Genomic DNA, 17,432 nt, shown 5'->3' on the forward strand with positions numbered 1-17,432 from the left:
AAAGTTTTAAGTGAGATCTTCAAATTGTGTTTTACCATGTGAAATGGTTTAAGGTATTGACAACAGACTGCATAATTATCTAAATGAGTCCAGGCAACTGAGAACTTTGTTCAGCCAATGGGTTTTAGTGTTTTAGCAATTGAGAAAAACTGTAATGTAAGTCACATTGACATTAATAAATAAATACTATAAATGTGTGCTGTTCAATAAGGCTGGACAGTACAGGGTTAATGTCAGTCACAGCATAGGACAGTATGCTAAAACACCAATGAACCAAATGAAGACCAGTTGCTGCTTTGGACTCTGAAAACTAAATGTAGTGTTCTATTTATGTCTATGTGATGTTTTCTATGTTATTCCATGTGAGCTTCAGCCTAAACACTGCTGTCACATATGTCTCTCCTAATTTCAGCTGTCACAATATTTCTCCACACTGATGTGATATTCCACAGGCTCAGTGCAGCTATCCACCCTCTGTCACATCACACAGGGACAGGAAACAAAAGACAGAAACGTTCAATTGCATTATGGTCATTATAGGAGAGGTATGATCTCCACCCAGCTTAGAGACCAGCACACACACACCATGGGATCTTAATGTGTGTGGGTGTGTGTATGTGGGGAGGAGCCTGCATGGAAACAAAGGGCTTGTCCGTCTCCAGCCCCTCCCCAGCCCCACCCCGCTTCCCCTGCAGTGTGACAGCCTGTGAGCAGAGCAGAGCAGGGCGGGTGACAAGGCGGGTAGTGGGGTGAGTAGGGGGGGCGGGGTGGAGGAGTCGCGGGGTGGGTCTGGAGGGGCCTGGTCCTTCCCGGTCATCCTTCCTGGTGGTGGGCTGATTAGATTGGGGCCGAAGTCTCCAGCTGGCAGGCAGGACTGGGCTGACACACACACACACACACACACACACATACACGGGCAGGACTGTCTGTGACTGGGTGCTGGCTGACTGGCTGGCTGGTAGGCCGGCTGGCTGTGTCCCAATCGCTCTTCAGCTCTGACACCTCTGACAGCTTCAGCAAACAGGTTCATTAAATGACATTTCTTACAGCTGCTTCTCTCTCTGGGCTTTGTCAAGCCTCCAGTCTACAGGGGCCCCTTTCTCTCTGGGCTTTGTCAAGCCTTCAGTCTACAGGGGCCCCTCACTGCTTGTTGGTTTAAACCAAGGCTTTGTTGTTCTGACATAATGTTTTGATGTGGGCTGTTTGAAGCGGAGGCTTTTTAGCCTGTGTGTTGTTGCTGGTGAGGCCTTTGGCCTGCTCTGTATTTAGCCCTGTGGCCTGGCCTGCCTGCTCTCTGTTCCCAGTCACAGCAACAGACAAGAGGAACCAGTAAAGAGTATTACATCCAGGTAGACACACCCGCTCCTGTAGCTTTTAATGTAAGGTTGATCAGGCCATGCATTATAATAGTATTCTCTTGTCATTTCTCAGTTGTTTCTGCATATTCTCATCTTTCTTCATCCTGATCTGTTCACAATCTCTCCATTCATCCATCTGTACCTTTCTCTACCTCTCCTTCTCTCCACCTTTCCCTCTCCCCATCTCTCCTTTTCTCCATCTCCCCCCACTCTCCACCTCTCCCTCTCTCCATCTTTCCTCTCCTCTTCCTCCTCCTCAGCAGCTCCCTACTACAGGCGTTCTCTGAGCAGACAGTCTGTCTCTATGACAACTGTTAGAGTCTGGGGTTGCTGATTTGTCAACCTGGGGCAGCACAGGGAGGAGAAACAAAGATGCCACCACCCCTCCCTCCCTCCACCACCTCTCCCTCCCTCCCTCACTCCCTCCACTTCTCACTCCCTCGCTCCCTCCACCTGCCACCTTCCTCCCTTCACTCCACTCCTCTCCATCTAATCCACTTCTAATTGAGCTCCAGAGACTTTGATGTGGCAGGTAGGTCGAGCCACAGCTATTCCAGGGAGAAATTAAGGCACCGCTGCCTCTCTCCTCAGCTCTTCTCCCCTCTCCTCCCCTCCCCCCTTCCCGTCCTCTCCTCCTCTGCTCCTGCTTGTCACTGTTTTAAATGAGCATTAGCATTGGACCTAACCTCCCCAGCCCAACATCTCACTCTGCCTCCCTCCCTCGTTCCCCTCTGGACTGTCAGTCAGGCTCGAGCTACATCCCCGCTCTGTGTGTTGTGTTTCGGCTGTTCTCTCTCGCACACCTCCCTGGCTGGTTCTCTTGTCTCTGTCTGTGTCCAGCTACACTGATAAGATGGGAATGTGTGTGATTGTAACCTGGGGAGACTAGGCCGCCCCAAGGGCTCAGACAGTGTTGGACGAGGAAGGAGGGAGGAAGGGGGGAAGGAGGGAGGGAGGTGTGTTAGGGGGATCATTCTCACCTGTCACGAAGGCCTCTCTTGATCTCCCTCGGTAGACCTGCTGTCCTAGAGGTGCTGCACACTAATGATCCCCCTCTCCTCATCCCCCTCTCCTCTCCTCTCCTCTCTTTTGCTCACCCCCATCCTTTCCTCTTTCCTCTCCTCTCTCACCCTCTCCTTTCCTCTTCCCTCTCCTCTCCTTTCTCACCCTCTTCATTCTTCTTCCCTCACCTCTCCTCTCCTCTCTTATCCTCTCCTCTCCTCTTCCTCCCTCTCCTTTCCTCTTCTCTCTTCTCTTGTCTCTCACCCTCTCCTTCCCTCTTTCCTCTCCTCTCCTCTCTCACACTCTCCTTTCCTCTTCCCGTACCTCTCCTCTTCCTCCCTCTTCTCTCTCACCCTCTTCTTCCCTCTCCTCTCCTCTCCTCTCTAACCCTCTCCTCTCCTCTGCTCTCTCATCCTCTCCTTTCCTCTTCCCTCTCCTCTCTCACCCTCTCCTTTTACTCTTCCCGCACCTCTCCTTTTCTCTTTTCTTCTCTTCTCCTCTCTTCTCTTCTTCTCTTCTCCTCTTCCTCCCCTATCCTTTCCTTTCCTCTTTTCTCTCCTCTCCTTTCCTCTTCTCTCCTCTCCTCTCCTTTCCTCTTCTCTTCTCCTCTCTTCTCTTCTCTTCTCCCCCCCTCCTTTCCTCTTCTCTCTCCTCTCCTTTCATCTCCTCTCTCACCCTCTCCTTCCCTCTTCCCTCTCCTCTCCTCTCTAACCCTCTCCTTTCTTCTTCCCTCTCCTCTCCTCTCCTCTGCTCTCTCATCCTCTCCTTTTCTCTTCCCTCTCTCATCCTCTCCTTTCTTCTTCCCTCTCCTCTCCTCTCCTCTCCTCTCCTCTCCTCTCCTCTCCTCTCTCCTCTCCTCTCCTCTCCTCTCCTCTCCTCTCCTCTCCTCTCCTCTCCTCTCCTCTCCTCTCCTCTCCTCTTCCCTCTCCTCTCCTCTCTAACCCTCTCCTTTATTCTTCCCTCTCCTCTGCTCTCTCATCCTCTCCCTTCCTCTTCCCTCTCCTCCCCTCCCTCACCCTCCTCTTTCCTCTTCCCGCACCTCTCCTCTCTTCTCTTCTCCCTCCCTCCCTCCCTCCCTCCCCCCTCCCTCCCTCCCTCTTCTCTCTCCTCTCCTCTCCTCTCCTCTCTCACCCTCTCCTTCCCTCTTCCCTCTCCTCTCCTCTCCTCTCTCACCCTCTCCTTTCTTCTTCCCTCTCCTCTCCTCTGCTCTCTCATCCTCTCCTTTCCTCTTCCCTCTCCTCTCCTCTCTCATCCTCTCCTTTCTTCTTCCCTCTCCTCTCTCATCCTCTCCTTTCTTCTTCCCTCTCCTCTCTCATCCTCTCCTTTCTTCTTCCCTCTCCTCTCTCATCCTCTCCTCTCCTCTCCTTTCCTCTTCCCTCTCCTCTCTCACCCTCTCTTCTCCTTGTGTTAGTGTTGATGGGTGTAACCCAAAGGCCTGTTCTTTCAGGTTTTTTTACACTCTGGTTGTGGGTTGCAGACCATCTGAAATAGGTGTTAAAGACACAGAGGGGAATCTGGAGTGGGAAATATAATATTTAGAGACAATATAAGTTTACAACCTTGCTGCAACATAGCACCTCTTCTGTGTGTCACAATGTAAAACCTTTGTGTGGTCTCTTTCCCCTCCTGTTCCTTTCCTCCTCCCCCCCTCCCCCCTCTATTTTCCTCTCCTCTCTGCAGGTCCTGGCATACTCAGAGGGTCTGCATGGTAAATGGATGTTCAGTGAGATCAGAGCGGTCTTCTCCAGGCGATACCTGCTCCAGAACACTGGCCTGGAGGTCTTCATGGCCAACAGGAGTAAGCATCACACACACTCACTACGTCCCAAATGGCACTCTATTCCCTATATTGTGCACTACTTTGGAGCAGAGCCCGTAGTGCACTACATAGAGAATAGGGTGCCATTTTGGACACAGCCACACTCTTCTCTCATATGTATCCTGTTTGCATTCTGATGATGATATGTAATAAACTGCTTCTCTTAACCACTTTAACATAGAATGAATACAGTTTTGTTATCTCTCCTCCCAGCGTCAGTGATGTTTAACTTCCCAGACCATGCCACAGTGAAGAAGGTGGTCTACAGTCTACCCAGGGTCGGAGTAGGAACCAGCTATGGCCTACCACAAGCCAGGTAAACCACACACTTACATTCACACGCATACACACACACATCTACACGCAAACACACACACACATCTACACGCAAACATACACACACACCTACATTCACACGCACACATACACACATCTACACACAAACACACACACACATCTACACGCAAACACACACACACACACCTACATTCACACGCAAACACACACACATCTACACGCAAACACACACACACATCTACACGCAAACACACACACACCTACATTCACACGCACACACACACACACCTACATTCACACACAAACACACACACACACCTACATTCACACGCAAACACACACACACACACACACCTACATTCACACGCAAACACACACACACACACACCTACATTCATACGCAAACACACACACACCTACATTCACATGCAAACACACACACACCTACATTCACACGCAAACACACACACACCTACATTCACACGCAAACACACACACACCTACATTCACACGCAAACACACACACACCTACATTAAAACGCAAACACACACACATACACACACCTCTATTCACACGCAAACACACACACACACACACACACACACACACACACACACACACACACACACACACACACACACACACACACACACACACACACACACACACACACACGAAAACACACACACACATACCTACATTCACACGCAAACACACACACACCTGCATTAAAACGCAAACACACACACACACACACTTACATTCACACGAAAACACACACACACCTACATTCACACGCAAACACACACACACACACCTGCATTCACATGCAAACACATACACACACACACACCTACACACACAAACACACACACACCTACATTCGCACGCAAACACAAACACACACCTACATTCACACGCACACACACACACACACACCTACATTCACACGCAAACACACACACACCTACATTCACACGCAAACACACACACACACCTACATTCACACGCAAACACACACACACACACACACACATCTACATTCACACGCAAACACACACACACACACACCTACATTCACACGCAAACACACACACACACACCTGCATTCACATGCAAACACATACACACACACACACCTACACACACAAACACACACACACCTACATTCGCACGCAAACACAAACACACACCTACATTCACACGCACACACACACACACACACCTACATTCACACGCAAACACACACACACCTACATTCACACGCAAACACACACACACACCTACATTCACACGCAAACACACACACACACACACACACATCTACATTCACACGCAAACACACACACACACACACCTACATTCACACGCAAACACACACACACATTTACATTTTTTAGTTCATGAAACATTTTGTTTGGTCTTTGCAATTCCTCATCTATCTTACTAGCTCCAGAGTAGTATTGTGTAATGCAATGTGTCCAATTTATTTTCAGGGTGTGTATTGTTAGTCTCCCCACATAACCCCTTTGTGTGGTGGAGTGTGGAGCCGGCCCTGTCAGCAGCTGACCCTGCCTGCAGTAGAGACATTCTAAATCCCATTGCTCCTGTCATTGGAGTGAATGGTCATTGACCCTGACTGAACTGATCTAATTCTCTAAGTGAAGTCTATAGCACAGAACTGCAACCTGCCTGCATTTCTGACCACTGACCACACAGTAAAATACACAGAAGGAGACGGACGACAGTCCCTTCACCTTACCTACACTCTGTCATTAATTACCACAAAACACACATCTATTGTTAGCTATCAGTTAGCTAGAGTTAGCTATTGACTGGCTAGTGTTAGCTATCTGCTGTTAGCTAGTGTTATCTGTCAGCTAGTGTTAGCAATCTGCTAGTGTTAGCAATCTGCTAGTGTTAGCTATTGGCTAGTGTTAGATAGTATTGTTAGCTATTCTAGTGTTAGTTATCAGTCAGTTAACTAGTGTTAGCTATTGTTTGGTATAGTGTTAGCAATTGGTGTTAGCTATTGATTGGCTAGTAGTTTTAGCTATTATTAGCTATTGTTTGCCAGACTATGGTCTGGCCTATAACTTGACATTAAGACTGTGAGAGGTTTTTTAGAAACAGCCTCCATCCAACTCTTGATTCTCACCATGTGTTGAGTTGAAGTCACATCAAGGCCTGCAGGACTCTGACACTTTGGTCATGGCAGTAGAATGCTCCAGTTTCAAATGCGGATGAAGTTGTCACACTGTGCCAGTGTGTGGTGCTCTGAGCTCTGACTGAATGATTGCCTTTCTGGGAGTGTTGGTCTTTAGCTGGTCAATGTCTGTCTGGTTGTACACTTTGGTTTCTTGAGTACACTTTCAAACCCCTGAAAAAAACCTCATTGGTTTGAATGAGCCCTGTTCAAAAGTAGTGCATTACATAGGGAAAAGGGTGGCATTTTGGATACAACCTAAGGTTTTTCTTCCTCTGTTGTTGTGCAGGCGTATCTCCATGGCGACGCCCCGGCAGCTCTTCAAGTCGTCCAACATGACCCAGCGCTGGCAGAGGAGGGAGATCTCTAACTTCGAGTACCTCATGTTCCTCAACACCGTCGCAGGTCAGCATCCCTTCTCCTCCCTTTTTCCTCCTCTCTCTTTTCTCAGTCTCCTCCTCTCTCCTCTTTTCCCTCCTCCCTTTCTCCCTCTCTCCTATGCCCTCTCCCCCTCATCTTGGAGGGATCCATGTTGTTGTGTTGAGCAGATTAATGTAGTGTATGTTGTTGTTGACTGTTAAAACACGCATTCAGGGCCTACAGGTAAGTTGTCTTTGTTTAAGGAGTAGGATGCTCTGTTCAGTGTTCAGTTCACTCGTAAGCAGTAATACTGTTCGTACTGTAGGTAGCCTACACTTCACTGTTCATGTGGAGGAATAGGACTTTTATTTGAAGAAAGAAAAGAAGGAAAATGGAAGCAAGATCACACATCCTCCAGGATAATTAGGGGTTGTGTGTGTGTGTGTGTGTGTGCACACGTCTTTGTCGCCTCTCTGATCTGAACTGTGACTAACTGGAGAACGAGAGCGCCTGGCGCACCACTCCTCTCTGTGGGGTGTCACATCCCTCGCTCCCTCGCTCGCTGCAGTCATGCATATTTATATTTATCTGTGGCGTGAGTTCGATACATTATTGTCATCTAATTAGATGTACGGCAGACAGAAAAACATGGTGGAAATTCATTAAAAATGTGTGGTAATGACCTGAGCTGCCAAAAGTGTCAGAGAGGTGGGGTGGAAGACAGGAGGGTATGGAGGGAAGAGAAGGAGAGGAGGGGTGGAAGACAGGAGGGGATGGAGGGAAGAGAAGGAGAGGAGGGGTGGTGGAGGAGCGGAAGAGAGGTGTTAACGTGCAGCCAGTGCTCTTCTAATTAAACACTATTCTACTGGTATTAACATTCTGACACTTCAGAGTGTGTGTATCATCCTGACACTTCAGAACAAGCTGGAACTCTACCCACAATGCACCACACCACCACCCTTGTCTCCCCCCTGCACCCTCACACCCACCTCACCCCCTCACCTCTGTTTTTCCATACACCACCACCCTAGAATAGCACTGACACATCTACCCACACCACACCACACTGCCCTCCCTATCTACCTCCTACACTCTTACACCCTCACTCCTGTCTCATCCATACACCCTCACATACAGGACCCCCCTCTCCCTCTTACACCCTCACCGAAGAACAGGAACAGGCTACAGCAGAGTTAAATCTACTCACACCATTATCTCCCCAAGCGAATGCCTAGGCTTAAGCTCAGTGTGCTAATGCAGTCTTGTGACATGCAAGACACTTGGGTACGAACCCAGTCTGTTACAGCAGCTCTGGGAATGAACGGTGTGCATCACCCCGGGGCATGTGTGTGGTTTTAGATCTGTAATATCCATAACACCTTGCTCTTACCCTGACCCACTAACATATTGTGTCATCATTTTCTGCATTTACATTTTGGTCATTTAGCAGAATCTCTGATCCAGAGTGACTTACAATCGCCTTAACCACTCGAACCCTAACCCAGCATCATAATGTACCATTCACAACACCCAGATCTAACCCTAATGATTGTCTATACATCACAGCAGCAGCAGAACCACCCTTCCATTAAACTACATTAACCACTCAGCAGCCATCTTATTTGCTGTGGGAACTTCTGTGTACTAATCTAGTACATTATCATTTGCATTTTTAACATCCCTATTTGGGTATGACGTGTTTCTGTCAGAGGAAGTAAGGGTAGCCCCCAGGGACACATAGAGCTGAGAGGTTGGGGACAGAGCAGAACATTACAGAGTAGAGCAAAGAGGCTAGTCTGAGAGGTTGGGAGGCTAGCAGGCTAGGGGGCTAGGGGGATGGGAGGCTATGGGCTTGGAAGGATGGGAGGCTAGGGGGTTAGGCGTGGGTTGGGAGGCTAGGGGGTTGGGAGGTCGGGAGGCTAGGGGGCTGGGAGGATGAGAGGCAAGGGGCTGGGAGGATGAGAGGCTAGGGGGATGGGAGGCTAGAGGACTGGGAGGATGGGAGGCTAGGGGCTGGGAGGATGGGAGGCTAGGGGGCTGGGAGGATGGTAGGCTAGGGGGCTGGGAGGTTGGGAGGCTGGTAGACTTTAGCTTGGATGTGTTTCAGCAGAGTGCTGCTGTGTGACTGATGGCTCTGTAAAGATGAAATAGCTGTAGCATTATCTTTGTTGCAGCCTCAGGTCAAGCCTCATCTTTCACTGAGGTACTGTGTGTGTGTGTGTGTGTGTGTGTGTGTGTGTGTGTGTGTGTGTGTGTGTGTGTGTGTGTGTGTGTGTGTGTGTGTGTGTGTGTGTGTGTGTGTGTGTGTGTGTGTGTGTGTGTGTGTGTGTGTGTGTGTGTGTGTGTGCATGTTTTGTGTGTTTGCACATGTTTTGTGTGTGTGTGTGTGTGACACCATAGTGTTGTTAGAAGAAAAATGTATTGCTGTTTAAACTCTAAACCGTCAGCTTGGAGTGCAGCATGGAAACTTCTCTGTCTACAAACCAAACAAAACTCACTTCAAACCAAACACCTATCACACTGCTGCACATCATCTCACACTAAACTAAGGAAAAGGGTTTTGAATGTCTATCTTGCAGTACCTTGGATTTAATTGAAATTTGTGATTTAATGCATCATTTGATTAAAATAGGTTTAGTTTATTAAAACAATTGTGTCAGTGCTGATAGTGGTCTCCTGTCCTGTTTGACTGGCTGTTGTGGGTTTGCTGCTAGTTTGTAATACTGCTTTATAATAAGTTGTTGATATCACACCATCACACCCATAGCTTTGTTCTCTGATTGGACCGGCTCATAATAGTGCATTCTGATTGGACCAGCTAATAGTGGTGTCTTCTGATTGGACCAGCCCATAGCAGTGCTTACTGATTGGACAGCCCATAGCAGTGTCTTCTGATTGGACCAGCCCATAACAGTGTCTTCTGATTGGACCAGCCCATAACAGTGTCTTCTGATTGGACCAGCCCATAGCAGTGTAAATTAGAGAGGACTTGTGGTGACATGGAATGATGAGGAACTCCTCATGGTTCTCATGGCTGAGTTAGGGTTCCATCTGAAAACCATCATCCCACTGAAGGGGAAAACTAAGCTCTCACATCTGCATGTGGGCACTGCCATGGCTGAAGTATCCATGGTAACCACCACAGGATGTCCAATCAGCAGACTAGCCTGGTGGTGTCACATGAGGCGTGCTCAACGACAACACGGTGACTAGGAGAACAGTTCTATATCTCTGTAATTACATACACCACAGACTACATATAGACACTACACACACTACATAGAGTATACACACTACACACACACTTCATATATACCACGTCAGGAGACCCCTTCGCTCCTAACCATGGGTGTATACTCCCTCTCCGGCCTCTAGGTCATCAGGCTGCTGATTATCCTGCACGCTTGTCTCACCCATCGTCTCACGCACCTGCGCCTCATGACACTCACCTGGACTCCATGACCCCCTTGATTATCTTCCCTATATCTGTCACTCCCCTTGGTTCCTCCCTCAGGTGTTATGAACTCTGTTTTCATGTCGGTGCGTTGTTTTTGTTTCATGTTTACTGTTTTGTTTATTTATTAAAACAATCACTACCTGAACTTGCTTCCCGATTCTCAACGCAGACGTTACATTGAGTCATGTGCGGGGTCGTGGAGGGGAGATGCTGCACATGTCAAGAAAGTTTTCATTTTGTTCAATCAGTAGCACACATAATCTACATTTCTCGTGTGTTTGTGTGTGTCTTTGTGGTTTTTGTGGCGTATGTATTTTTGGACAACTGCCAGGTTAAAAATGACCCTAAGACAATCTTTGCACCCTGGTGGTGTACAGCTTTCATGGAAATATGAACAAAGGGAATGTTTCACTTTTTATAATGTTGGGGTCACTCTAGGAAAAGTAATCCAATTTCAAGTTGAAAAATATAATTGTGTCTTTTTATTGTTTCAGCCTTAGGCCTATATATCACGGTCGCCATGCATATGAACTAACAGGCTATAGAGCAAACAATACTATTATCACAACACAGGTTGTAATATGTTTATTTCTCCCCTGGCTTGGCTTCCCCAGTGAATTTACCCATGCACTGCTACTGCCCTGAGTACAGATCACAAAGATCTCCCCCACCACACAAGCCCGAGGGGGTGCAAGACCGGACAGGAAGAAAACGTCAGTGACTCAACCCACTCAAGTCGAGTATAGCGGGAAAAAAAGCCTGGAACGACGTGATGCACCCCTCTTAGGGACGGCATGGGAGAGAACTAGCAAGCCAGTGACTCAGCCCCCGTAATAGGGTCAGAGGCACACACACACACTAAGGCCTCCACACAGAGAGCAGACTGAGGACTATATTAGTGGCTGTGTCATCCTCCCAGACAGGAAGTTACTCTGTTAGAAACAGGAAGCTGACCTGAGAAGAGTCTGATGGAATGCTCTGGTGGAATGTTGCATGCTGGGTCACCAAACTAACCTAAGCCTTGTGTGTACCCCACGGTTCTCCCCTGTATCCCGCAGATCTCATCCCTCACACATCCTCCCCTGCACCACCTCATCCCCTCCTCTTTTCTCTCACAGAACTTATCTAACAGACTTCTGTCTGTCTGTCTGTCTGTCTGTCTGTCTGTCTGTCTGTCTGTCTGTCTGTCTGTCTGTCTGTCTGTCTGTCTGTCTGTCTGTCTGTCTGTCTGTCTGTCTGTCTGTCTGTCTGTCTGTCTGTCTGTCTGTCTGTCTGTCTGTCTGTCTGTCTGTCTGTCTGTCTGTCTGTCTGTCTGTCTGTCTGTCTGTCTGTCTGTCTGTCTGTCTGTCTGTCTGTCTGTAGGGAGGACCTACAATGATCTGAACCAGTACGCCGTGTTTCCCTGGGTTCTCACAAACTACGAGTCCGAGGAGCTGGACCTCACCCTGCCGGGCAACTTCAGAGATCTCTCCAAGGTACTGGCATTTTTTTTGGGGGGGGGGGGGGGGATAAGCACAGGAGTGGCAAGGGAATTTGCAGACATCATAATGCATACATCAAGTGCTCAGTCTGAACCCAGCGCTGGAATGTAGAGAAGGAACTGATAGTTTAACATCACCGCTGGTCCTAACACTGGAATACCACATATTCACTATATAAATCACTACATTTGACCAGTCCCAACAGGGCTCTTGTCAAAAGTGGTGCATTAAATAGGGAAAAGGGTGCCATTTGGAACGCAAACATAACATCCTAACAGATCCCAACCTTGGAATAGCAGCTTAACTGTCTCTGCTCTGTTTGGTACTGTATCGCCTAGGCACAAACTGAATGTTCAAGTGTCTATGCTCTGTTTGGCATGGTACTGTCCTCGACCATCAACAGTAGGAGAGTTTTTAGTGTCTGTATGATGAGGGCTTCTGGCCCTGTTTAACTTCCTAGCAGCTCTCTCTCTCTCCCTATCTCTCTAAAACTCAGACTCACTGACCTGAAAACAATCTCATTCCTGTCTGAGCTTTCCTTCTCTCTCACTCTATCGCTCCCTCCTTACCCCGTTCCCTCCTTTCGCCCTCAAAGTGCCGACTCCCTCTGAACTTCATTTTCACATGAACGTTTTTTTAAACCAATTTTCACCTCAGATCCCAGACAAATGTTTGCTAGGGAGGGAGGGAAGCAGAAGGACAAGCAGGGAGGCAGGGAGGCAGGGAGGAAAGAAGGGGAAAGCAGGGGGGACGGAGGGGAAAGCAGGGGGGAAGGAGGGGAAAGCCGGGAGGGAAGGAGGGGAAAGCAGGGGGAAGGAGGGGAAAGCCAGGAGGGAAGGAGGGGAAAGCAGGGGGAAGGAGGGGAAAGCAGGGGGAAGGAGGGGAAAGCCGGGAGGGAAGGAGGGGAAAGCAGGGGGAAGGAGGGGAAAGCAGGGGGAAGGAGGGGAAAGCAGGGGGAAGGAGGGGAAAGCAGGGGGAAGGAGGGGAAAGCAGGGGGGAAGGAGGGGAAAGCAGGGGGAGGAGGGGAAAGCAGGGGTAAGGAGGGGAAAGCAGGAGGGAAGGAGGGGAAAGCAGGGGGAAGGAGGGGAAAGCAGGGAGGGAGGAGGGGAAAGCAGGGGGAGGAGGGGAAAGCAGGGGGGGAGGAGGGGAAAGCAGGGGGAAGGAGGGGAAAGCAGGGGGAAGGAGGGGAAAGCAGGGGGAAGGAGGGGAAAGCAGGGGGAGGAGGGGAAAGCAGGGGTAAGGAGGGGAAAGCAGGAGGGAAGGAGGGGAAAGCAGGGGGAAGGAGGGGAAAGCAGGGAGGGAGGAGGGGAAAGCAGGGGGAGGAGGGGAAAGCAGGGGGAAGGAGGGGAAAGCAGGGGGAAGGAGGGGAAAGCAGGGGGAAGGAGGGGAAAGCAGGGGGAAGGAGGGGAAAGCCGGGAGTTAAGGAGGGAAAAGCAGGGGGAAGGAGGGGAAAGCAAGGGGGAAGGAGGGGAAAGCAGGGGGAAAGGAGGGAAAAGCAGGGGGAAGGAGGGAAAAGCAGGGGGAAGGAGGGAAAAGCAGGGGGAAGGAGGGGAAAGCAGGGGGAAGGAGGGGAAAGCCGGGAGGGAAGGAGGGAAAAGCAGGAAGGGGGGAAGGAGGGGAAAGCAGGAAGGGGGGAAGGAGGGTATAGGAATGAGAGAGATTCACGATGAAAACAAGAAATAACCACAACTTAAGCACAGTGAATACACTTCCCTCCTAACAGTAGTCTGTAAGGGTAATCTTCTCTGCACCAGTTTCACCCCAGCCAGTCTAGAAAGTCACTGTGTGAAAATTTCTACTCAGCCCTGTTGGAATTGAAAAAGACAACATTTGGTTTGAGTTGTTCAGGTAGGTAGTATAGTGGGTGATCCAGTATAATTCAGTGTTCACTCTGGCAGCAGGTCTACACACACACACACACACACACACACACACACACACACACACACACACACACACACACACACACACACACACACACACACACACACACACACACACACACACGCAGCTTTCCTGTGTCTTCCTGCTGTCGTTTCTGCTCTTGTCACCCTGTGGCGGCTTCAGTCTGTACACAGCCAGGTGGGCCGTGTGTGTGTATGTGTGTGTCTGAGAGAGCCCGAGCCCTCTGGCCCGGGGAGACAGTTATGTATTGTAATGTATTCCAGTGACATCCTCCCATGCTGTTTACAGGCTGAGCTGCCTTCATTACCATGAGTTCACAGGCCTCTGTCTCCTGACAGTTGTCCTTGAAACCCCAGGGCTCACACACTCACACGTACACACACACACATACTCACACATGTACACACACACACCTCCAACCCCAGGGCTTCTACCTCCAGAGGTACCCGCTAGTAAAGGACTGAACTAGAATGAAGGGGATTGATTTCTCTAATATAAACAGATTAGATAAAGAGCAGGGGGGAGTGAGGAAATAGGGAGGAACTCTGAGAGATACAGTAAGTCTTTTGAACAGACTCATGTAAAACTACCTTACTCTGAAACACAAATATCTTCCTATATAGTGCTCTACTTTTGACCAGGCCCTATAGGGCGCTGATCGAAACTAGTGCACTATGCTGGGAATTCAGTTCCATTTGGGAAGCAGCCATCCAGTGATATTTTGGGTGCCAGTACCAGCAGGCTATGTCCTATAGCTCCTGGATGATACACCACTTAATCCTCTCACACACCTACACACACCTGCACACACCTACACACACCTGCACATGCCTGCAATTTACCTGTTGATCAGTCAGCAAGTCATCCGTGTTAAATCCAACTGAACAGAGTGTTCTCTGCCTCAGGGCCGTAGTGGAGCATTCCTACTGTCAGATCACAGGCCTGTGGAGCACACACACACACACACAACCATACACACACACACACACAACCATACACACACACCCGATATGTCAGCGGTACAGTTGTGTGGTGGAGCGGTTCATTAGGCTTTAATGATTATTTCCTGCTGACTGACAGGTGGCTGATGGGAAAGGGAAGCTCATCTCCTCATACCTGTTAGTTGATGGAGTGGAAACGCTGATAATCTTATATGAAGGCATACTGAGCGTGCTCTTCTTAACCATCTAGAGCTTTATCTCGGATGTTGTTCTACCTTCTTTTGTGTGTCTCTGTAAGGAAGATACTGACTCTGTAAAAACTTCTCTCAGGGAGGAACAGCCAAAGCTGTGAAGTGACAGCAGACATATGTCCCTGATCTACTTGACCTCATAGCTACTGTTATGAAACGGAGAGGTAGTGGGAGCTTGTCCGTGGTGGTCTTCAGACCTGCAACCTTATGAACCAGAACCCTTCCCGTTTTCGATGGCTCCAAGACATCTAGCGCCCTTGGAAAAGTTGATATATTTACATTTCACATTTTAGTCATTTAGCAGATGCTCTTATCTAGAGCAAACTCTGGCGTTCGCAAGTGCCTTGCTCTACCAAATGAGCCACACAGGACCATAATGTGCACATATATGTGCTTATGAACGCAGGGCAGCTACGCTATTATACTGTGTTTACTATTGTGAAGTTACATTAATTTGCCTTCTCTGCTTAGTTGTTGTAGCAAATCCTATTCATGTTTTTAAAAGAGTTAACAAAAGTTGTTGCTGAAAAGTTTATTGTGATTGTCGGAGCGAATGTTAGGAATGTAGCTAGCTACATAGACAACTCTGGAGATTTAGTTGTGCTAGTCGTGCATCACTGTATCAATGTTTTAAAGATTGCAACTGAACTTCAGAAATCCTATACCATGAGAGAAACCACCCAAATGAAGAACTCTGAAGAACTAGATTGTAGCTGTTCAAGGTGCTTCTTCTGACAATCCCCAGAGAGAAAACAAGTGTGACTCCTCCTGACAGTTCCGCTGCACTGTACCGTGATGTCATTTCCATTTAAATATAAACTGCAGTATGTGTGTCTCCTCGGGAGTTAGCCTAGATATTACCACACGAACTGCAGAACTCTCTCTTTCTGTGTTCCACACACTCGCATGCACACACATGCACATGTACACACACCAACACACACACCAACACACACACCAACACACACACCAACACACACACCAACACACACACCAACACACACACCAACACACACACCAACACACACACCAACACACACACCAACACACACACCAACACACACACCAACACACACACCAACACACACACCAACACACACACCAACACACACACCAACACACACACCAACACACACACCAACACACACACCAACACACACACCAACACACACACCCTCCTCTTGGATCCTCCACTTTGGGGTCTCTGCTCTCTGCAGTCAGAGAATGATTCTAATTACATGTGATGAGTGGTTTATCTAGTGTAGCATGTGACAGCCCTATAATCCAACAGCGAGGTTTGATCATGTCTTGTTTTGTGGTGAAGGTAGGTATCACTAGGTCAGGTGTTATTTATGGGAGTGAACTCAGAAGGAGCTAAATGCAGAGCTGTCTAAAGCACTTGTTTTTATTGTCTCCTTATCATGTCCTGTATTTACATAACCACCTGGGAATAGGGAGCTGGTGATTACTGTGTATTAGAGGAAAGGTAGAGATTTTTTTGTTGTTGTCAGTACTCTACCCCACTACCCAGCCATGGAAGGGGGTCCCATATGGCACCCTATTACCTATATAGTGCACAACTTCTGACGAGGACCCTATATCCCTATCTCCCACACAGTATCTATTTTAGCACTTTAACTTGCTAACATTAGCATCAAAAATTAGCAACATGGTTCCATCAATTAACCTTAAGTAACATAGTTGCTACTAGAATCAACACACTTAACATTCCTGGTTGCTTTAAAGTGTGTTTATGTCAAGAAATCAATTAAATACCACGTTGTAGCAAAGTTAGCTGGGTAGCTAGCTGTCACACATCAACAACAGAGAAGGTCGGAGTATAACCAGAGATGTATGTTGTTTTGTTTGAGTGAACTAGCCAAAAAATGTTATTATCCAAATGGCACCCTATGGACCATGGCCAAAAGTAGTGTACTATATAGGGAATAGGGTGCCAGGTTGATGGTGCTGCATGCATGTGAAAGGCTTAGAGCTTTAGAAGGGCCTTATGGTCACTTAAGACCCAACACTATCTACCATGTTAACAGCTTTTTAATGTCTTACTAATGAGCTAGTTTAGCAGACTAAAGCCCTCATATATTTTTATAGGCTAAGAGCTGTCTGTGAGGGTGACAGAGGAAGCCGGTAAGATGTAATAGACAAGACACACTATAACCAACATAAGCCATGCGGAGTAATTCACCTTCTGTGGGTTGACGAACGGTGGCAATTCAACATGTAGACAAGTCTGGAAATGAAAAGAAAACGACGGTCGATGTTCTGTGGCGATATGACGTCCACCTGTTGCTTTTAACCGTTTGTCTGCGCAGTTTTTTCCACGCTGCTGGGTTTAA

At 48.2% G+C, this 17,432-nt stretch overlaps 1 protein-coding gene across 8 annotated transcripts in view; it reads left to right on the forward strand.

The window, feature by feature from the left end:
* The window catches only part of LOC123992838 (neurobeachin-like), a 342,421-nt gene that overhangs the window by 251,173 nt on the left and 73,816 nt on the right, over window positions 1-17,432 (forward strand). For all 8 annotated transcript variants that reach the window (XM_046294393.1, XM_046294395.1, XM_046294397.1 and 5 more), the window contains 4 exons: window positions 4,041-4,158; window positions 4,393-4,495; window positions 6,973-7,088; window positions 11,863-11,975. In XM_046294393.1, the coding sequence (XP_046150349.1) occupies window positions 4,041-4,158; window positions 4,393-4,495; window positions 6,973-7,088; window positions 11,863-11,975 (450 nt within the window). The remainder of the gene's footprint in view (window positions 1-4,040; window positions 4,159-4,392; window positions 4,496-6,972; window positions 7,089-11,862; window positions 11,976-17,432) is intronic.

Source organism: Oncorhynchus gorbuscha, linkage group LG13, assembly GCF_021184085.1.
Source record: "Oncorhynchus gorbuscha isolate QuinsamMale2020 ecotype Even-year linkage group LG13, OgorEven_v1.0, whole genome shotgun sequence".
In the NCBI taxonomy this organism is placed as follows: Eukaryota; Metazoa; Chordata; class Actinopteri; order Salmoniformes; family Salmonidae; genus Oncorhynchus; species Oncorhynchus gorbuscha.